Here is a 23,279-nt window from a genome sequence, read left to right as displayed (position 1 = left end):
TTGCTGGGCATCAAATTGGGATATCAGGTATATAATTAGCTGAACAACAGTCCCTGCTTTCATGGAGCTGAGTAGTCTAGTAGGGGGAAGATTGTTAATTCCACAAATATAATAGTTACTTAGGCGTCTGCAGAGTTAAAGATGAGTGCTATAAGTGTGAATAACATAGGGACATAGCCGAATCTGGTTACCATGGTTTATTTCATAGTGTTCATTCACTTGTTCTTTCGATTCCAAGTATATAGTCATGTTCTTTTGGGATTGATTATTTTAAGGATAAGATTTTTATTTCTAGCACTTTATTTAAATGATCTCTCTAGAGTTTTTGCTTTTGAAAATATACCATATTCCCCCCTTTTTTTGGCCTCAGGTGACAACCGTTGACAGATTTCAAGGTCAACAGAATGATTATATTCTTCTTTCTCTAGTACGAACCAGGGCAGTGGGCCATCTGAGGTATGTAAGGAAACATTTTCATAATAGTGTTGAACTTTACTGTATGCTTTAATTTGGAGCTTCTGTGGCTAAGTAGTTTTAAATTTTATGTTGAAAGTTTAATTAATTAACTTTTGGTGCTTTTTGTTGGACTGTAGCAGTATCATATTCTTTGTATAGTTAGTTAATCATTGCCATTGCTTCTGAATTTTTTGAATCTTAAATGTTTTAGTAATTTTAACTTTTTTACTCTTCAGGAACAGTCAGAGATAGCATTTAATCATAATATATATATATATGTATGTATGTGTGTATGTGTGTATGTATGTGTGTATCTCCTATGTCTGTTTGAAACTTAATGTCAGAAATTAAAGGAGGTAAAGTGGTAAAAAGTCTAAGAGTGAACTTTGCATTGCACAGGATTTCTCACTTTTCCCTACACAGTCTTTTAGCTTCAGTGTTAGGATAAAGGAACCATTTGTTCTCCCAGGATTAAGAATTGTCAAAACGAACAGTAATATATTTTTATCATTTATTGTGATGTATTTATGTGCTGGAGATTTATGGGAATAATATCTCCTTGTTACAAAGCAGCCATTTAGTTTTATATAAACGTTCATCTCATATGACTTACTAGCAAAACTATAAGGAGAGTTCATTTTATTATTTTATTTGATGAATATAAAAAGAAAATTCTGCAAGCTCTCATAATGTTGTCATTAAGTCAAGATCTATTTGGTGCTTAACCCAGAGTGATCAGGTTCCATTAGACCGATAACTTTTACGTAAGAGTAAACAAAGATGTAATGTTTCAAGAAATTGTTTCAATACTATAGCATTCTAAAATACAGTGTGTTTTTACTTAAGTGTCAAACATGTTTTGGAGACTAACTTTTCTAAAAAGCGGTTTCATTTCCACATTGAAATTTATAGCTGCTGCTGCATAGGGTATCGTTATGATTTACATAATTAAAATCTCTTACCCAAACTCACAGTATGAATACGTGAATACTGCTTCTTCCTCTTCCCTTTTTCTTACTCTGTAGTGCTTTTTTTGTCTTTTTCACATTCCCATGACTTTATTTCTATGCTGTTTTTTACCTGACTTCTGGAAACTTAAAAAAAAATAAAAAGAAAGATGATGATAATAAAATGCTTATAAATGAAGGCTTAAAAAAGAACCTGATCTCATTGTTGTCTTACATATCTAAATTTTCTTTATCCAGATAAATTAGTCTTCTTTGTATTTGCCAAACTTCCCTTTTGGAAGTCTACCTTCTTCTTCGGGGGCTGCTGGTGGTGGTGGTAGTGTTATTAAATCATAGAGGGGAAAAAGTCAATTGACCTATGATTTACAATTCAACTCTCCAGATAGGTTAGGTATCTTAGCTAGAATTTTATCAAACTCCTCATAGAATTTTTTGGTTTGTAGATACAATCTTTCATATCTTTCTTTTTCTAGGAAGTAGTAAAATATTTTGTTTTTCAAGTCTCAAGAGACCAAGGAAACCTACTTTCTTCCATATTTCTCTTTTCACTAATAGCTTTATTGGGATATAATTCACATACCATACAATTCACCTATTTTAAGTGTACAGTTCAATGATTTTTAGTATATTCATAGTTATGCAGCTATCTTCACGATTTTAGAACATTTTTATCACCCTCTACCTGTCAGCAGTTACTCCCCTCCCCTCTCCCCTAAGCCCTTGGCAACCACTATTCTACTATATGTCTATAGATTTGCCTATTCTGGACGCTTCATATAAATGAAATCACTTAGCATAATGTGTTCAAGATTCATCCATGTTGTAGCTTATGTCAGTACTTCATTACTTTTAATTGCTAAATAATATTTCATTATTTTTTGTGTGAATTTTTTACTTTTTATTTATCCATTCATCAGTTGGTGGACACTTGGGTTGTTTCTACTTTTAGGCTATTAGGACTAATGCTGTTGTGAACATTCATGTACAAGTTTTGTGTGGAAGTATGTTTTCCTTTCTCTTGGTGTAGACCTTGGAGTGGAATTGCTGGGTCATATAGTAACTCTGTGTTTAACCCTTTAAGAAGCTGCTAAGCCGTTTTCCCAAGTGCCTGCCTTTCTTCTTTTACCCACATCTTTTTTTCATCCAGGATAGACTAATCAGGTGATTGTTTAGGAGCCAGGCTATTGAGCGTCAGTTCCAGAGACCTGTTTTAGGACACTGTGGAGCTGTTTAGAAGCTAGAGTAGTGAGACATTTCTGGTTCCTTTTCCAACATTCATTGTTCTTGTCCCTACTGACTTGAATAGCCCAGCTACAAATAGAAATGCTTGTGACTTGTTCAGAGCAAAGCAGTGAAACTGTAACTTTCCTGCGTTGTCTCCTTGTAGGGGCTCTATCAGAGTGATGGCTTGTTGTTTAACAGTGCTGTTTCTGTCCAGCCATCTTCTGGGGACTGTGAAAGGTGGTAGTTCTCATTGCCCTGGTTTCAAGATACAGCTCCAAGGAACCCTGGCTTTTCATGCTGCCACCCTTTGCTTTTTTTCCCTGGTAGTTTGTTATGTTTATAGTGTTTGCTCATTCATTTAACAGATGTTCTTAGATCCTTTTATTATTTGGCAATGTGATGGGTTCTTGATATATAGTAGTAAATCTAACATTCATTATCTCTGTCCGCATGGAGCTTAGAATCCAGTGGAGGAGACATTAAACATGTCCTTGGAAAATACCTACATTTGATTCTGCAGAAGATTTTAGTCTAATTCTCCTCATGTACAGTGGAGATCGAGCTTAGTAGAACCACTTAACTGTCCTACAGTACTAAGGACTGGAGGGAAAAGTTCCTCAGAGGAACAGGTTCATTGTCACTGCTCTGCCTAGAGATAGAGCCTTCTGGATGAGAAAGGGAGAACTGAATATCATAATACAGGGATTACCATGAAAACAACAGCTTAGGTCACCTCCTTCCACCATGCCCTCCCCACCTTTTTCCCTGACAACATTGTTTTAACAGTGTTTTTATTAAGTTTATAATACTTAGGTGAGAACTCATGCTAAGTATTTCCAGCATTGTATATCCAGTTACTAGTTTTGGAACCACCCACCTATAGCGTGACCCCTCGGGCTTCTAAGGGATGTGGAGGAAGTAAAAACAATTTGGCCTGCAGTGACCTAGAAGGTGACATTTCCTTCGTGAATCCAGGGTGTCACAAGTGTAGAAATTCCTCAAAGCTACTGCGAATGGGTATGCTTTCTCCTCATACCTAAATGAACTTCTCTTAGTTTGGGTTGCTGGGAGGTGGGGATACCCCCTCAACATAACTGCTATTATATATGATGTTGCACAGTCCCTCCTGATAAGGGAAACTAGATCCTTATCAAGACCATAAAACACAATAGAAAATGAGGCTGAATTAGAGATATTCCCCAAATATCTTGCATTATGCAGAGACAAAGAAAAGCCATTTGATAAATATTCCAGTTCCCGATTCTCTGTCTGGTTATTATATGATCTTTGTAACATTTGACCTCTGTAACACTCTTTAACACTTTCTTTCAGGAGTTAGGGATGACTGTACTAGATTTTATTATTATTCATGAAAGCCTTCTCTTTTGTAGAATACTCGCAAATTTAAATAGCCGTCTAAGAGCATCTCAAGAAAACAAGCTATCCTCTGTATTTGAAACCAAAACTATATTTTCTTACTAAAACACATTCTAACTAATAGTGAAGTGAAATTAAACTTACATAGCCACTCTTTTATAATTTTTTTTTCCTTTTACACATAGCCACTCTTTTGTAATTTTTTTTTTTTCTTTTTTACATGGTCCTTGTTGGTTATCTGTTTTAAATATAGCAGTGTGTACCTGTCAATCCCAAACTCCCAATCTATCCCTCCCCACCCCACTTCCCCCCTGGTAACCATAAGTTCATTCTCTAAGTCTGTTTCTGTTTTGGAAATAAGTTCATTTGATTCAAGTAAATTCAGATAAAGTTTTAAGAACGTATTCTTTCTGAAAGATAAAGAAAGCTGCTATCGTTCATCAGATAGACAGCTACATGTATAGCTGGCTCATGCATTTTGGCATTTTTATTACTGTTTATGTGAACACTGGGACCTAGTATAGTCCAGCCATTGGGCGTAGGTACTAGAGTAAATGCATGAATAAGAGATGGTATTATTATGTTATATCATTCGTCATACTGTATTTCTGTTTGTATTTGTAATTATTATTATAAATAAGTATAAAACAGTATGATAAGAGTTATCTAGGAAGTAAAATTTGACCCATTAACTTTGACAGAGCATGGGAATTTGGTAGGTGAAATGGAGCAAGGGCTGGTTTGAATTGACTCAATGGTGGTGATACGGTAAATTGGTAACTGACAACCGAACTGTATCGTAATACTAGTATAGCAACTTACATCTTTTTAATCAGTCATTGGTTATTTTGTGATTCTCTCCACCCTCTCCCCGCAAAAAAAACATAGAAGTTGGTAATAAAGCATTAACTTCTTACTTGGTTAACTAGTTACATAACATTGATTAACTTAATGTTTATTCTCTTAAATTTTTAAGAAGCTTAACTCTTTTTTTTAATTGTTTTTTTTCCTTTAAATAAAAGAAATGCTGCTGTGGAGGAATAGAAGGGAAAGGATGGAACGATACAATGGGGTGGGGCCATGTGCAGCCTTGAGTGTCAGGCTCTGAGGTCTGGACACAGTCCTATAGCTATGAGGTTCTCAATCTTTTGTGGACTGATTATTAAACAGGCACATTGCTGATGAGAGGTCTGGGGCAGAGGCTAGGTGTCTTCAGGTTTAACACACTCTCCAGGTGCTTCCTAGCCAAGGGCTGCAGACACACCTGGAGGCAATACCAAGGAACAGAAGGTTTGGAAAGTGGTGCTCTAGGCAGTATTGCCACAGCTTAACAGGAATATTTAGTGGAATATGTTTTAAAAATAAAAGGCTGCATAAATATGTTACTAATCTTGATATGTTTTAATTCATTTTATTTGTTTCTCAAAGGGATGTCCGTCGCTTAGTGGTGGCCATGTCTAGAGCCAGACTTGGACTTTATATCTTCGCCAGAGTATCCCTCTTCCAAAACTGCTTTGAACTAACTCCAGCTTTCAGCCAGCTCACAGCCCGCCCACTTCATTTGCATATAATTCCAACAGAACCTTTCCCAACCAGTAGAAAGGTAAGCCTACAGGTGACCACATTAGCAAAGAGCATCATCACATAAATCATCTGAACACTGGTTTAGAGTGCTCCTTACACTAAGGAACTGAATTAAGATTTTCTATGTGAAAATAATACCAGCTAACATTTATTGAGTACTCACCACATATCAGGCAACTTCTCTGATCCAGTCTCCAACATATGGAAAATGGGGTTAATAAAACCTATTGAACAGGTTACTAATAGGAAATAAAATAATGTATGTCAAAGCTAATAGCCTGATACATGGTGAGTACTCAATAAATGTTACATTACATACATGATCTCATTTCCTCTCAGTAACAGCCCTGTTCAATAGGTTTTCTTATTAACCTCACTTTGGAAACTGGGGCTCCGAGAAGTTAAGTAGTTAAGCCACACATCTGAGTAGATGGAGAGTCCAAGATTTAAAAACCCAGACAGCCTGACTCCAGAGTCCATGTTAATCATCATCATACTATACTGCCTCTCTTCAGCTTTGTAAGGAGAACTTAACCAATTACTTGATAACAGAGTAATAACTGGTTTAACTCTTGGAGAACCCTCAAGAAGCTTGCATTCTGAGGGAAGGTGTCAGGGAATAGCACAAACACTTAACTCAGAAGTGCCACTCTCTCCTCATCCCTGCTACCCATCTCCTATCTCCCCTTCTTTCTTCCCTTTCCCACCCTCAGCTCCCAGAGGTAACATTATCCCTTCAGTTTCTGGCTTAGCCTTACTTTTGCACAAAGGAGCAGGTAACTTTATTTTCTTACGTTGTTTTCTTTCTTACATGAAGGTCAGCATACTATAGACTTTTGGGCTTTGTGTTTTTCATTTAATGAAATGTCTTGGAGGTCCATTGAATTTTAAATAAAACTGTCTTAAATGTTCACAGTATATTTCTTTTCCCCACCTCTCTTTTTTTTATTTTTAAAATTTTTTTTTTATTTTTTCATTTTTTGGCCTCACTTGTGTGGCTTGCAGGATCTTAGTTCTCTGACCAGGGATTGAACCCAGGCCCTCGGCAATGAGAGCATAGAGTCCTAACCACTGGACTGCCAGGGAATTCCACCCACCCCTCTTTAAAAAAAAAAAATAAAGTTAAATTCTGTGTGTTTGTTTTGTAATAATGTTAAGAACTTTTTTTTAATTGTTTTTTTTCCTTTAAATAAAAGAAATGCTGCTGTGGAGGAATAGAAGGGAAAGGATGGAACGATACAATGGGGTGGGGCCATGTGCAGCCTTGAGTGTCAGGCTCTGAGGTCTGGACACAGTCCTATAGCTATGAGGTTCTCAATCTTTTGTGGACTGATTATTAAACAGGCACATTGCTGATGAGAGGTCTGGGGCAGAGGCTAGGTGTCTTCAGGTTTAACACACTCTCCAGGTGCTTCCTAGCCAAGGGCTGCAGACATACCTGGAGGCAATACCAAGGAACAGAAGGTTTGGAAAGTGGTGCTCTGGGCAGTACCATGGACTCAAGCCCTGGGGGCTGAGGGCTGGGAGCATCTCCCCATCCTCTGCTCAGGAGACAGTGTGAGGGGTGAGGAGGACTGCGCAGCCCTGAATCTCAGGAGAGGCTGCTCCCAGCAAAGCCGCCAGAAAATATGCAAATACAAACAAACAGAAAGACTTCCATGCTTTAAAGGCAATATTCCGTAGTTGTAACAGCATGGCCGTCTTTGCACACAGAAGTTGTGACCGTTACAGGAAGTGACCACCGTCCAAAGAACACCTGCTTATGTGCAATACCGCCGTCCTGCTTAATTCTGAGAAATGCTATTTAATGTACTAAATATTTCTAACTTTATGTGCTTTAAATAATTTGTCACTTTAAGGTGAAATCCTTTTTCTTGATATGTTTTTTACCTCTATGATTTTCTGAATTGTACAGTAAGATAGGATGAGACTTTATAAAAATTTTACAATTGACTTTAAATAGGAAAGTTCTTAATCTTTATTCTCAGATGGTTTAGAAGAAGTGCACATTTTCTGTTTTCTTCATTTGCTTTACCACTTTACCTACACCGATAGAGTGGTGTTTCTCGGGTTGTTGTCAGAAGCCACTGCATCAGAATCACCTCGTTCTCCCTCAGACCTACTGAATCGAAATCACTGGGGGGCTACAGCCCAGGCCTCTGTTATTTAACACTTTCCCCACATGGTTCTGATGGGTACTACAAAGTTTACACCTTAAACTACTATTTGCCAACATTTTTGACCATACGCTTTATTAGTAAAGAAAAAACAATCTTGCCGGAATTCACTGGGGATCCAGTGGTTAGGACTTCACGCTTCCACAGCAGGGGGCACAGGTTTGATCCCTGGTTGGGGAACTAAGATCCCACAAGCAGCATGGCATGGCCGAAAAAAAAAAACTGGCAAATATTAACCCTCATGACTAACAGTCTGTATATTAAGTAATAATAAATGATAGCTTCTTATTTTTTAGAAAAACATAAATGGGAAGAATAATTTTAATATTTTCTTTGTGAATAGTCTTGAGACTTGCCTTTGGAGCATAGGTGGTATTGGAGACCACTACTTGAGACCATGTTGATGGTTTTTTTCTATTCAAATGATTGCTTATTTGTTATGAATTCTTCTACATTAGTTAGTAGACCAAAACTCATGTTTTACTTACCAACTTGAAATTATATTAAAAGCTAGTGACTCTTAGCTCTCTCCTCATCTCTGCCTTTTCTCAATTTAAATTGAATCACTTCTCTTCATGAAATCCTTATTCGACTCTAACACTTACATCTTAATGTCCTCTTACTGTTCTTATTTCCTCCAAACCCTAATAGTCAAATAGTGTTCATACGTAAGATGGAGACATGGGCTTCTGTTGAAGTGTTAGCTTTCAGTGTCTTTCACTCTATGCTTAACTTTCTTTTTCTTTTTTTTTTAAATTTATTTTATTGATGTATAGTTGATTTACAATGCTGCGTTAGTTTCTGATGTACAGGAAGTGATTGAGTTATACAAATATACACTCTTTTTCATACTCTTTTCCATTATGGTTTATCACAGGATATTGAATATAGCTCCCTGTGCTATACAGTAGGACCTTGTTGTTTATCCATTCTATACATAATAGTTTGCATCTGCTAATCCCAAACTCCCAATCCATACCTCCCTTACCCACCCACCCACCCCCACCCCCCCGGCAACCACAAATCTGTTCTCTATGTCTCTGAGTCTGTTTCTGTCTCGTAGTGAAGTTCATTTGTGTCATATTTTAGATTTCCACATATAAGTGATTATACTTAACTTTCTTTTTGCCGTCTTCTAGAACGGAGAGAGACCATCTCATGAAGTACAGATAATAAAGAACATGCCCCAGATGGCGAACTTTGTATACAACATGTATATGCATTTGATACAGACCACACATCATTATCATCAGGTAAGTTTTCTCAAAATTGACTCTTATTTTTCTTGCTGGAGAATCTTCTCTGTTGCCGAATAAATCTTTAACATACTTGATTCCTTGCAGGAAACCAGCTAAACCAAAGTAGATTACTATTCGTGTAACATCCATATTTTAAAAACATCTTTTGTAGATATAATTTGGCATACAATAAATTCCACATATCTAAAGTATACAGTTTGATCTGTTCTGATATTTGTATATATCCATGAAACCATCACCATAATCGAGATGATGAACATATCCATTATCCCCCAAAAGTCTTCCACGTACACCTTGATAATCCCTCTCTTCCCTCACCAGTTCCTTTTCCACCTTCTCCAGGAAACCAAGGATCTACTTTACGTCACAATAGATTAGTCGCCATTTTTTAGACATTTATGTAAATAGACTCATACAGCATGTACTCTTTTTTCCTACTTTTATTCAGCATTATTTTGATATTCATTTATGTTTCAGAATGTATCAGTAGTCCTTTTCCTTTCATTGCTGAATAAGTAATCCATTATACAGATTACCAAGTTTACCCATTCATCCACTGATGGACATTTGGGTTGTTTCCAATTTTGGCTGCTACAAATAAAGCTACTATGAACGGTCTCCTACAAGTCTTTGTACTTTCTCTCGGGTAAATTTCTAGGAGTGGAATGGTTGGATAGTATGGTAAGTATGTATTCAACTTCTTTTAAGAAACTGCCCACCTGTCTTACAAGTGGTTGTACCATTTTATATTCCCACCAGCAACGTATGAGAGCTCACACACACTTACTATGTTTGGTCTTTTTATTTTAGCATCGCAGTAGGTGTGTAATGGTCTCGTGGTTTTAATTGGCACTTCTCTAATAACAATTGATATTGAACATCTTTTCATGTGATTATTTACCATCTGCATATCTTTGAGGATGTGTCTGTTTAGGCCTCTCACTCACTTTTTTGGGTTGTATTATTGAGTTTTGAGAGTTTTAAAATTTATTCTGACTACAAGTTCCTCCTCAGATGTTTGTTTTATGAATATTTTCTCCTAGTCTGTGACTTGTTTTTTCATTTTTAAGTGTCTTTCAAAAAACAGTTTTAAATTTTGACTAAGTCCCAGTGTATCAAGTTGTTCTTTTGTGATTCATGCTTTTTATGTTCTAAAAGAACTTAGCCTGACCCAAAATTACAGGCATTTTTTCCCCTAATGTTTTCTTCTAGAAGTTGTATAGTTTAATTTGCTATTTAGAGGTATGGTACATTGTGGGTTAATTTTTTTTATATGGTGCAAGGTAAGGTTGCATTTTACTCATCTGCATGTGGATATCCAGTTGTTTCAGCACCATTTTCTGAAAAGGCTATATTTTCCCTCTGTTGACTTGCCTTGTCTTTTTTTTTTTTTTGAGATTAAAAAAGCAGTTTTTCACATTGAGATATAATTGACATATAATTTTAGTTTCAGGTGTATAAAATAATGATTTGCTATTTCTATATATTGCAAAACAATCACCACAATAAATCTGATTAACGTCCTTCACCACACAGAGTTACACTTTTTTTTTTCTTATTTTGAGAACTTTTAGGATCTCACCTTGTTTTAGTAGAAAAATCAATTGGCCACGTATGTGAGAGTCTACTTCTGGGCTTTCTATTCTGTTCTGTTGATCTTTGCATCTTTCCTTTTTGCCTTTACTACACTACCTTTATTGGAGTTTCTTTATCGTAAATCTTGAAATGAGATAATGTGAGTCCTTCAGTTTTGTTATGTTTCAAAATGGTTTTGGCTGTTCTAGTTCCTTTGCTTTTCTGTATAAATTTTAGAATCAGCTTGTCTATTTCATCCCCCAGAAAAAGCATGTTGAGGTTTGATTAGGATCAGTTTGGGGAAATTAACATCTTAACAATATTGAGTCTTCTTTCCATGAATATGATATCTCTCTCCACTTCTTTAGGTCTTCTTTGAATTCTCTCCTCAGTGTTTGGCAGTTTTCAGCATACAGGCTTTATACATATGTTGTTAGTTTTATTGCTAAGTGTTTCACATTTTGTGCTGCCATTGTGAATACTACTTTAAAATTTTTTCAGTTTCCAACAAGAGAAACAGTTCCTGAAGAGAGAAGCCCAGCTTTAGCTCCAGACTGCCATGGGGTAAAAGGGAAGCCAGGCATATAGAGCTGCTCCAGTGTTCTGGTTAAGTGGGACAGGAGCCTTGTGCCCTGCTGCTGTCTCCCTGCCATGGCCTTGTCTCAAGGCTTGGTTCCTTCTCACCCCTCACAGGGCCCCTTGATTGAAGTCGGTCCTTTCTTGAGTTGGTGTGGCAGTCAGTCCTAATCAGCCACTGTTTTTCCAGAGTGTTACAATAAATTCCTTTGCTAAAAAACTTAATAGCTTTTGATATTGTTTTTCTCCCTGAGGATGTAATATATGATCTCATCATTATTATCTGATATCTAGGCAGGCATATTCCATGGAGTCAGTAAAACTTAGGCCATTATCATCAGAGTTGTTACATCTGTAATATAACATGGCCAGCAGTGTTTTGGAGAATTCTAGAGTGACAGTATCAATTAGGAAGATAATGTGAGAACTTAACTTTATAAGCCAGTGTCTTTTTATTTGGATTCTTTGATGTCTTCCCTCTCTGTCTCTTTCTTTTTTTTTTTTTCTCTTTAGACTTTATTACAGCTACCACCTGCTATGCTAGAAGAAGGTGAAGAAGTTCAAAGTCAGGAAACAGAATTGGAAACAGAAGAAGAGGCCACGCCTGCTCAAGCTGACATTGTACCTAGTCTAACAGATGCCAGCTCCAGTCAAGAAACCTCAGCCTCTCAGACTGAGACCATCCCCAGTCACACAGGAGACAGTTCCAGTTCAGAGGCCATCCCTACTGAATCCGAGATCACTGCTACTGTGGCAGAACCTGTAGCTGTACCAGCGGAGAATAACACCCCTCAAGATGCCACATCCGCCCCCAGAGAAACCAAGTAGCCAAACTGTAGCCCTTCTTAGGGAGGACATTTCATTTATAAAGTCTAGGTAAAGTTACCTTTTGTATTTTACATATTCTGCCATTTTAATGGCACTAATTAATATTCAGTCCTTATTTTTGTTAGCTGATCTCAATGTTTGTCTTCTGGTATATATGAAAAAAGAATGTGTGTGAACAACTCCAACTTTATTTGTCCAGTCAGAAGAATAAATAACCATTCCTTTGATATTTTGATTATTAAATAACTATATCTATAATCATACCTACATTAAAAGAATTTTCTACAGAGTAATAGTTCACATTTTTAGTGAACTTCGCTAAAGAAAAGGACAAAATATACTGGAATTAACTACAAATGACTTCAAGCAAGTGTCCAAATTGGGGAGGAAATCATTTCTTCTACCATAATGTAAGATGCTCAAGTCATGTTTCTTTCTATCCCTCCTTTCTTTGCTGTCTTCCTTGATGGAAAGGCGTCAACACCATAGGATATAAGTTGCTCCGATCCATTAAAGAAGGCATGCATTTCCTTCCCCCAAATCTCAGAATGTGTAAAATCACCTAGAATGTCTCTTTATTTTGGGGGCCACTCCAGGCCTAATGAATCAGAATCTCAGGGTTAGGGCCTAGGAACCTGCATTTTTATTTTTGCAGGTGCTACACAATTAATGTTTGAATTGCTGGCCGAATGATATCAGATAAGGCTGGTGAGGCTGGGCCAAGATTTGTCATTCATCTAAGCAAGAAGGATCTGGCAGATCCATTTGGGCAGGAACAAAGGTCCAGGGTCCGGGCAGTGAAAATCAGTGCACTTAATTAATTCCTGTATTCAGGATGGATTTCTTCCAATGCAGAGCTTCTGAGTTTTCTGCCCTGTCTAGTTCTCTTGATAGATAACCAGCCATAAGGAGACCTTAAGGTAAAATGTGCTCCAGATTTGGGAAGGCGTCTGTACTAGGGCCTTGCTACTCAGGTGTGGTTTGCAAATCAGCAGCATCAGTGTTGCATTGAAATTTGCTAGAAATGCAAAAGTTTGGGCTGTACCCCAGATCTGTTAAATCTCAGTCCGCATTACAGCAAAGTCCCCAGGTGATTCAAATGCACTTTGTAGTTTTAGGAGCGCTGTACTGAGATTACTGTGCCGTCCTCACATCAGTGAGAGGTTGAATGGTGATCCTATGATGGTAGAGTTTACAGTGAGTATGACTGTTTTCTGACAATGGACCTCTGCTTATAAGGTCCCTGGGCATGGTGACCAGAGAAGAGATGAATATATGTATGTGGGAAGGGTGAACTTGTCCACTAGTTCTCTTCCCCATTCCCACATCTGCTAGAGTGGCTAAGGGGAGCATTTCCCCAAATCTAGTGCATCTACCTTTAGGCTTGACCGTGTCCAACGAACTTTTGAAGAATTAAGCAAGCACTGCACACTGCCAGTGACCAGACCAGTGCTCCTCATCTTGATATTTTGAAGCAATGATGAATTCATAAGGAAATTAAACCCAGAACGTCAAGTCAGTGATGTTTTTGAGTGACTAATGTTTGCTTAAGTTTACCAGTCTGTGGTGGGTAACATTTAGACTCCTGTCTTACAGTGCTTCTTGCAGCATCAACAACTGTGTCGGGTGGGGAAGGGGACGATGAAAGTGATGGGATAACAAGGGGAGTGAAATGCCAAGGAAACGAACGTAGGAAGCCTAGGTCTGTTTGTTATCAGAGTTAGGATGGAGCCAAATGGTCTGTTACATAATTTCTCTGAGTATAAGAATTTGAAAGCAGGTGTCATGGGCATCTGTATGAGGACTTGCACTCAGAATTATGTTCATCTGTGAATATATAGTATCAGGCTAAGCAAGAGGGAAAGAAGCTTTACCATATTACTGTCTTTCCTGGAAAAGAGTGATTTTTCCCTCTGCCCTTTGGAGGAAATGACTCATGAGACCTGCAACCAAAGTAAAGCAAAACTGTTGTGCTGCTTTCTCCTGAAATAAACCATTTTCCCAACACTGTATATCACTCTGTCTAGCTGGGTGGCTGAACGTTTTTCTCTGCTGCTTGGTTTTCTATTACACTGAAAAGAAAATTTTAACTGGAAGATGAATAACTCCTTTGCCTCTGTCAAATTAAGAAAGGGATGATGAAAGTGGGACTTGCATTATTTTAAATTGTTTATTCACTGGAAAGGCCAGTGAACTGCAGTTGACTATAGAATTGGGGAATTTTTAAAGGAACTTAAGAGATCTTTTCTAAACTTAAATAATGAGGAAACTGAATCAGATGGTCTTAACCAGGGTGGCAACTGTGGGAGACTGGGGTAGAATCCAATCTATAGTCTAGGGCAGTTTTGTGCCTTTTTTTTTTAATCAACCACACATGAGTAATTGCTTCATAAATTCAAAATTTTTCCATTTAATTTGGGATTACTACAGACACAGGTATTCTAGCCAGGTGACCATTTCAGATTAGCGTTCCGAACCATTGCTCTCCATCCTGTTTTTCATATCTGAATATGTCGTGATTTTGGAGTTTATTTTTAAAAGCAGACCAAAAAGTCACATGCCAAGAGAAAGAGCATGAAATGAAGCAATTCAAGTATTTAGACTTTTTTTCACAAAATGCTGAGTTAAGAAAGTACATTACCAGCAGTTGGGAATAAATAGCTCTATTGATTTGGGCAAATGAATGAGAAGATCTAAATATTATCAGGTCTCTTGAAGTTAGTGCGATGATAAAAGTTGATATTTTGCTAGATACTGAGAGAAATGGTATACATGGGCCATTTGTGCTCCTATAAAAAATGAAGTTTTTATGATCAGGGGACAACATGATATTGTAAAACAGACTTTGGACTCATCCAGACCTGACTCAAATTTTACGTAATTTGCTCATCAGCATTTGGTTTGACCTTGACAGGTGTTATAACCTCTGTAAGTCACAGTTTTATCTACAAAATGGGGAAAAGATCTGTTTGTTTGTTAATGGGGTAATGTTTATGAAAACATCTGGCACCTGGTTGCTTGGTAAATACCAGTCCCACCCTCTGCATTTTCCCCCAAATCTTTGAGACAGCCAGTCCTCTGACTTGGGTGCGTAGCTATGCCCCTATCCAGGGAGTATGGAGGAGGATTAAGAAGGGAACACGTGGTGGCAGTTGACCTTTGAAGATCAAGGGTCAAATTTACTGATTGGAAACCTGGAAATCAGCCTATGGCAGCATTGAGGATGGTCTCTGCTGAAATTAAAATTTCTAGCAGAACAGCATACCCAGATGGAGATAGTAGGTACCATTGTGCTTGGGATATATTGGTAACGTCAATTCTGTATCCTGTACTCCCCCACCCCGAGATCATCTATATTGTTGCACTTACCTAGCTTGAATGTGCTTTTTCCTTTTTATCTTGTACTCACATGGTATTTTAGAGGTGTTTCTTCAATTAAAATAAGATAAAAAAGATTTTTTAAAGAACGCTGACCCTTTTGCATGCACCAGAAGAGCAGTTAAAAACAAGCAGTGCCTTGCTTCCTGTGAAAAATGCTTGGCAGTTAGCCTTTGTAATTATGAAGCAATCATGTTAATAGATGTTTAAGAATAATACAACTGGAGCTGTACAGAGCCAAGGATGGAAATGAGCACATGAGACCATTTTTTCTTTATCCATTGCTATTCTTCACTGCCCGAGAAGGGGTTTTAATTCAGCGGTAACCAGAAGCTTTGGACACTTTTTTTCTTCATAGGGACAACCCTGAGCTCAGTCCCCTGGAGCATGACTCAGAATGCAGCACAGTTACTGCTGGCTGCCAGCTTTATTGCCAGCTCTACCTTTTGGCTTACACTTATTTCATTAGCTACTTAAACTTCTGCATTTACATATGAAAGATGGCTAATCCCAGTATTTCTCAACATATGTTACAAAACCACCCGTCTTCAAAAATACTTTGAAAAACATGTTCCATGGTCAAATAAGTTTGAGGAACACAATTAATTCTCATTCCCCATTTGCAGAATAACAATGCATTGTTAGCTAATTAAAGGTTCTTTCCTGCAGGAAAAAATCATGTTAACTTTGTTTAATCTAGCATTTGATTATCGCAAGCTTATTTGACCATAGAACTCTTTCTTTTTCTTTTTTTTTTTTTTTAAATAAGACATTCTAAAGAACTAGTTCCTCAGAACAGTTTGGGAGCCAGTATTTTTACATTAGCAAGTGAACTTTGATTCCCCCTTAGAAAATTAAGGGGATAAGAATATACCAGCCCCAATATGCTACTTTGTCATAAGAATTATTTTGAGCTGAAGGCAGTTGACAAACAGCAGATGCAGGAAGTATTCTCTGTCCTTGTGCTTCTGCCTAAAAGCAGGGCATAAATTTCCCTTTATAAAGATGACATAAATTTCCATTTGTAAAGGTATCCCCTCTCTCCTGTACCAGGAAGACAACAACCCTTATCACAGGACACAGAGATGATGCTGTGAAATGAGTCTGCATAAACAAACCTTACTAAAATGACCCTTATCTTCCATTAATTTCCCCGTGTATTTACTTGCCCACAATCTACCACCCCTAAAAGCCCAAACTCCCCCCCTTATTTTTTTGCCTATTTACTTCTCCATAATTTATTGTCCTTTGTTAAAATGATATATAAGCTTCAAAGCCTAACAGCTTTGGGGGGGAGTTTTTACTTTTCTGTGTAGCCCCCGGAAGTAAAGTTAAAAACATCAATTAAATTTGCATGCTGTTTCTCCTATTAATTTGTCTTTTGACAGTTTAATTCACAGGCCCCAGGTACAGACCTAAGAAGGTAAAGTCTTCACTCCCCTACAAAAATAAGACTTTAATACATCGTTTTTCCAGAGGCTAAAGTAGCACAGCTGAAGAAGAACGTAGAGGTGAAGTGATTTGGACAAAATGTCGTATTATAGTGTAATTAACTGTTGAGTGTCACATGGTATTAATAGCAACATCCTGAAAATACAAATGAATAAAAGTTTGATCAATGTACCATGACATTCGTTCGTGTGAGCCTTCTAAGAAAAGGTCACTGAGCATTCTCTGTTTACATTTTAATTTTAGAGTCCAGGATTTCACACTAACCTTTTCTCATTTCTTACTGTGCAGTAAAAGGACAGTCCGTATTTCCAGTGTGTCTTGTTTTCTCAGTTCTCTAAATGTTTGTTTTCTTTAAAAGTCTGTTTCAAAAGGGGAAAAGATTTAGTGTGGTAAATAGGGGTGGACAAGAAATAATAGAAGAAAATTTAGGCAAATATGAAGAAAATTTCCTTAAAGAAGAATGTAAGATAAAGGACCCCAAAAGTTACCTTGGATAGGACATGTTGAATTGTCTCTTGGTTGATCTCCAGAGATAATGGTCCCCACCATCCTCTTTCTCGCTATCTTTGACTTACGTCGTACATTCACCCAACACTCTTCTTGCAGTAAATCTAAGTGCAAGAACCTCAATGGTAACTGCTTCTCCTTGGGAGATACCTTGTTTAATATAAATGGCTCTTTTGAGAAACTGATTTTATTGACCTTTTTAAAAAAGTCAAGAGTTCTTGATAGGAAGTGGTCGTATAAAATACCTTTTTCTACTCTCATTCATTGGTTCATTTTGAGGGGAGTTTTCTTCTGGTTTTTAGTTCAGTTATTTACAATAAATGTGGTTACCGTATTATGGTATTTTCATTACCCATTTTCTTCTAGTAGCACTTTCCAGTGCTGATTTCTTCTAATCCCAGACTTCCCCAAGAATAGTAGTGGAACAAGAATAGAGCTAGTTAATTTGCATTTTATTTTGCTGGTTGACTACTTTTCACAGAAGTGAATTGAATTAAAAATAGTAAAAAGTTGGGGCTTCCCTGGTGGCGCAGTGGTTGGGAGTCCGCCTGCCGATGCACGGGACACTGGTTCGTGCCCCGGTCCGGGAGGATCCCACATGCTGCGGAGCGGCTGGGCCTGTGAGCCATGGCTGCTGAGCTTGCGAGTCCAGAGCCTGTGCTCTTCAATGGGAGAGGCCGCAACAGTGAGAGGCCCGCGTACTGCAAAAAAAAAAAAAAATAGTAAAAAGTTGGAAGGTGTCTTTGAAACTATCTAATTCTTGTGCATTCACGGACTGAGTACCTACTGTATGTCAGGCAAAAATGCCATAGTTCATAGGTGAGAACACTGAGGCATTGGGTGGTTTGCCTAGGACACTATGGTTCGTTGAACTGGGACCAGAACCACCATCTGACATTCAGGCAAATTCCTTACCTTGCTGTTCTTTAAACTTATTTGCTTGAAACAAATCCAAGTAGAAGGAGCAACACTTAATATTTCACAGATGAGCAAGGCAAGCCTACTAAAGAATTCCTCTCAGGTTTAGAATACCAGAGAGGAGACCAGGTTGCCAAAATCAGGATAGGAAATAAGAGGTCTATGAAAAAATACGCTTTAATGTTACAGTGCTTATACTTACAGGTGAAAGCCAAATTAATACTTGTTTTGGATTGAAAAAGGTATGAGAAACATATAATGGGGAGGGGCTATAGTAAGTAGTATTTAAGTGCCAAAATGTGAATTATCCTAACGCTGTTTTAGTTTTAGGCAAAGTCAGAACAGTTTAAATAACAACAGTTTTAAAAGAATGTAATATATGATAAGGGAAAAGTTAGAATTTACCAAGAACTGTACTTTAAATTGCCATTATAGGCAAACCTCAGAGCTATTGTGGGTTCATTCCAGACCGCTGCAATAAATTGAATATCACAATAAAGAGAGTCACACTAATTTTTCAGTTTCCCAGTGCATATAAAAGTTATTTTTATACTATATTGTAGTCTATTAAGTATGCTAAATAGTATTATATCTAAAAAGGCATACATACCTTAATTTAAAAATACTTTATTGCAAAAAGAAAAATGCTAACCATCATCTGAGCCTTCAGCGAGTCATAATCTTCTTGCAGTAATAACATGCAGGATCACAGATCACCATAATAAATATAACAATAATGAAAAAGTTTGAAATATTGTAAGAATTACCAAAATGTGACACAGAGACACAAAGTGAGTAAATGCCCATGGGGAAGTGTTGCTGATAGACTTACTTGACACAAGGTTGCTTCAAACCTTCAATTTGTTAAAAACATAGTATCTACAAAACAATAAAGTGAAGTGCAGTAAAATGAGGAATGCCTGGTTCAGCCTTCCAGTTTAACTCTACCTGCCGCAAACCCAACGTTAGCACATTTGGGAGCTGAAAAGAACATCTGTGTGAGCTAAAGTTCCCAGGAGCAAACGTCTGTTTCTAAAACAACTCAAAGCAAGACGCTCTTATGCAATTACAGAAATCAGTTGCGGTTTTTTAGAGGTCGCCATTGCAACTCTTGGTCTAGTTGGGCTCATTAAATGAATGGGCTCATCTGAGCAAGTAGAGAATGTGTTTCCTCTGCAGAAATACAGTCGTAGCTTTGGTGAAAAGACTCATGAATGTCAACTGTCATTGACACTTGAGAAATTAAATTGGTCAAGTGGTTCTCTTAAATTGACATGGTACTATGAATATTGGGCATGGGTAGTTTGGCCTGCTTTTGAGCTACATAAAAATGGAATCGTACAAAATGTACTTTTTTTTGTCTGCCTTATCAAATAGATTGTAATAACATGAGGTAGGAATCAAGATTAACTGAGCACTATTTATTAGATCATTCTTTCTCTCAACACTATACTGTAATCTTTGTCATAAATCAAGTAATTGTATATGTGTGGGTCTGTTTCTGGAATTGTTCCATTGGTATAGTTTTCTTGTGCCAACATTTAACTGTTTTAATTACTGTAGCTTTACATTAAACCTTGACATCTGGTTGTGTATTCTCCCTTAGCTATATTCTTCAAGATATTGGCCACTCTTAATCTGTGTATACACTTTAGACTCATCCTGTCAATTCTAAAAAAAAGCGAAAAAAAACTTGCTTGGATTTTTATTGGGATTGTATTGATTCTATAGGTCAATTTGGAGGAAAACTGATGTCTTTATCATTTAGGAATATGGCGTTTCTTTCCATTTACTTAAGCATTCTTTAATCTCAATAATGTTTTGTAGTTTTCTAGATAAAGGTTTTGGCCATCTTTTGTTAAATTTATTCATATTTGATTTTTTATGCTACTATAAATGGTACTTTTAAAACTACATTTTATTATGTTTTGTCATTATTTGTTACTGGTATATAGAGATACAGTATCTTTCTTGTATGTTGCCCTAGTATGTAGCGATCTTGTTGAATTCACTTATTATAGTATGACAGTAGATTATTTTGGGTTATCTACATACATAATTATGTCATCTGTGAATAATGGTAGTTTTATTTCTTCTTCTTTGATCATTATACTTCTTATTTCCTTTTGAATCTCTGTGCCTTTTACTTCCCTTTTCTGCTTATTGGCTTATTGAAGACCTCCAGTACAGTGTTGAATGGAGGCAATCAAAATGAGTATCTTTGTTTCCCCCCAATCTTAGGGACAAAGCTTTTGATATTTCACCTGTTGCTGTAGGTCTTTGTGACACCCTGTATCAGATTTTAAGAGTTTCCGTCTATGCCTAATTTACCAAGTGTTGTTGTTGTTATTGTTTTTAACATGAATGGATGTTGAAATCTCACAAATACTTTTTCAGTGTATCCTCAACATGATTATATGCTTTTTCTCCTTTATTCTGTTAATGTGGTGAATTGCATTGGTTTATTTTTCAACCTTTTTTTTTCTTTTTTAATTTAGTTTTGGCTGTGTTGGGTCTTCGTTGCTGTGTGCGGGCTTTCTCTAATTGTGGCAAGCGGGGGCTGCTCTTCGTTGTGGTGCGTGGGTTTCTCGTTGCAATCGCTTCTCTTGTTGCGGAGCACGGGCTCTAGGCGCGCAGGCTTCAGTAGATGTGGCACACAGGCTCAGCAATTGTGACTCGCGGGCTCTAGAGAGCAGGCTCAGTAGTTGTGGCGCACGTGGTTAGTTGCTCTGCAGCATGTGGGATCTTCCCAGACCAGGGCTCGAACCTGTGTCCCCTGCATTGGCAGGCAAATTCTAACCACCAGGGAAGTCCCTTGGTTTATTTTTCTATTGATTTTTTTTTCTTCTCATCATGGGCCAAAATTGCTACTCTTTACATGCCGAATAAATTTTTAGTTGAATACTGGAAATTACAAATGCTATGTTGTTGAATGTTTGGATTTTGTTGTCTTCCTTTAAAGACTGTTGAAGTCTGTTTTAGCAGGCAGTGACTTGTGGGTATTAGTTGACCTTTTTGATGTTTGCTTTTAAGCTTTGTTACACAGGTATAGAGTACTTTACTCTAGGACTAGTTTAGCTCTTTCACTAAATTGTGACCTTTCTGTGGTCACTGCCCAAGGTGTTCAATGAGATGTCTCTACTCGAGCTGGTAGAAATTTAAACCTTGATTTTCATCAAGGTGAGCTCTGGGAAATGTTTAGCTTATAGCTCCCAGGCAGTTGTTATTCAATTGACTTCATGGAGTTTCACACTGTGCATGTATAGATTAGTATTCAGCCAAAGACTTGAGGGGACCCCTCTTCAGACTTCTGGAGTTCTTCCTATGCATAACTCTCTCCTTTCATAGACTCTGCCCCCAAATTCCACCCAGCTCAGCCTCCTCACGTTTTAGTTCCTAAAGTCGGTGAGACTGCTGGGCTTCTACTTAGGTTCTCCTTCCCTGTGCTGCCGTTTGGAAATTACCTCTCGGCAAAAAGCCAAGGCAATCACAGGGCTCACCTTGTTTTGTTTTGTTTCCTTTCTTTTGGGGATCAAAGACCTTTGCTGCCTGTTGTTCAACGTCTGAAAATAGTTGCTTCGTATATTTTGTCCAGTTTTCTAGTTGATTTTAGTGGGATGATGAGTTACTACTTCATGAGCAGAAGCAGAGGTTCTCACATTGATTGGTTTTTCAAATATTCGAGTGACCTCACATTCCTAATAATTTTAAAATAATTGCTGTATTAAGTTACTAATATTTTTATTAGGATTCTTGCATCTGTGAGAATTATAGAGATTGGTCTGTAATTATTAAGATGATGATGATATTACTTTTATCAGATTGGGTATCAAGATTATGCTGACCTCATAAATTGAGTTGTAAGTATTCTCTCTTTCTTCTTTTAGTGGAAGAGATTTTGTAAAAGTGGTGTTATTTCTTTTTTTAGCATTTGGAACAATTTACCAGTGAAGTCATCTAAGCCTGGAGATTTCTTTGTGATGTTTTAAATTTCGGATTTAATTTATTAAAGGGTATAAGACTATTCTGTTTCTTGTTGTGTTGGTTTTGGTAAGTTGTGTTTTTATAGGAATTTGTCCATTTAAGCTGAATTTTAAAATTTATATGGGCAAAAGTAATGTATAATAACTTTTCAGCACAGCTTTAGCTATATCACGTACATCCCATAGCATGTTTTCATTAACATCCAGTTCAAGATGTTTCCTAATTTCCATTGGGACTTTTTTAAACACATTTTTTCATTTTCTTTGAAAATGTTTTGGAACTTAATAGAGGTGGTGGTTACACAAACTTGTGAACGCACTAAATACCACTTAATTGTTCTCTTTAAAATGGTTAACTTTATGTTATGTGAATTTCACCTCAATTTTTAAAAAAAAACACAAGAATGCCTTTTAAGAAGTGGGTTTCTTAATTTCCAAGCATTTGGGCATCTTTCTTATCTTTTTGTTATTAACTTCTAGCTTTGTTCCACCATGGTCAGAGAACGTACTCTGTATGATGAAAATCCCTTGAAATTTGTCAGGACTTTTATGGTACATGTTTCACATGCACTTGAAAAGATTGTGTATTCTGTAGAGGTTAGGTACCATCATATGTATGTACACACACATATAAGTTAGTGTTATAAATTGTTAATTATTTTGTTCAAATCCCTTATATTCTCACTTTTTGTCTGCTTGTTCTATCAGTTACTGAGAGAGGTGTGTTTTTAAAAAAATCTGAGTGTGTTATAGGCTTATTTCTTCTTTTAGTTCTATCAAGTTTTGCTTGGTGTATTTTGAGACCATGTTATTAAAAGCATACAAACATAGAATTATTATACCTTCTTGATGGATGGATTTTTTCAGTTATTTAGAAATGTGTCTCTTTAAGTCTAGATATGCTTCTGGCCTTGAAGCACTACCTTGTCTAACATTAATATAGCTATACCAGCTTTCATTTGGTTGCTTTCTGTATGGCATATTTTTTCCATTCTCCTACTTGAACTTTCTAGGTCC

General features: G+C 37.1%; 1 protein-coding gene across 1 annotated transcript in view; it reads left to right on the top strand.

Moving 5' to 3' along the window:
• Positions 1 to 23,060, top strand: part of AQR (aquarius intron-binding spliceosomal factor) — a 114,680-nt gene extending 91,620 nt beyond the window's left edge. Inside the window, exons 32-35 of the mRNA XM_079914292.1 lie at positions 371 to 456; positions 5,454 to 5,628; positions 8,926 to 9,039; positions 11,710 to 23,060. Coding sequence (XP_079770418.1) covers positions 371 to 456; positions 5,454 to 5,628; positions 8,926 to 9,039; positions 11,710 to 12,024 — 690 coding nt within the window. The 3' untranslated portion in view covers positions 12,025 to 23,060. The remainder of the gene's footprint in view (positions 1 to 370; positions 457 to 5,453; positions 5,629 to 8,925; positions 9,040 to 11,709) is intronic.
• Positions 23,061 to 23,279: the final 219 nt, after the last annotated feature.

This window comes from Stenella coeruleoalba, assembly GCF_951394435.1.
Source record: "Stenella coeruleoalba genome assembly, chromosome: 2".
NCBI lineage: Eukaryota > Metazoa > Chordata > Mammalia > Artiodactyla > Delphinidae > Stenella > Stenella coeruleoalba.
This window is presented reverse-complemented; position numbering and strand designations above follow the sequence as displayed.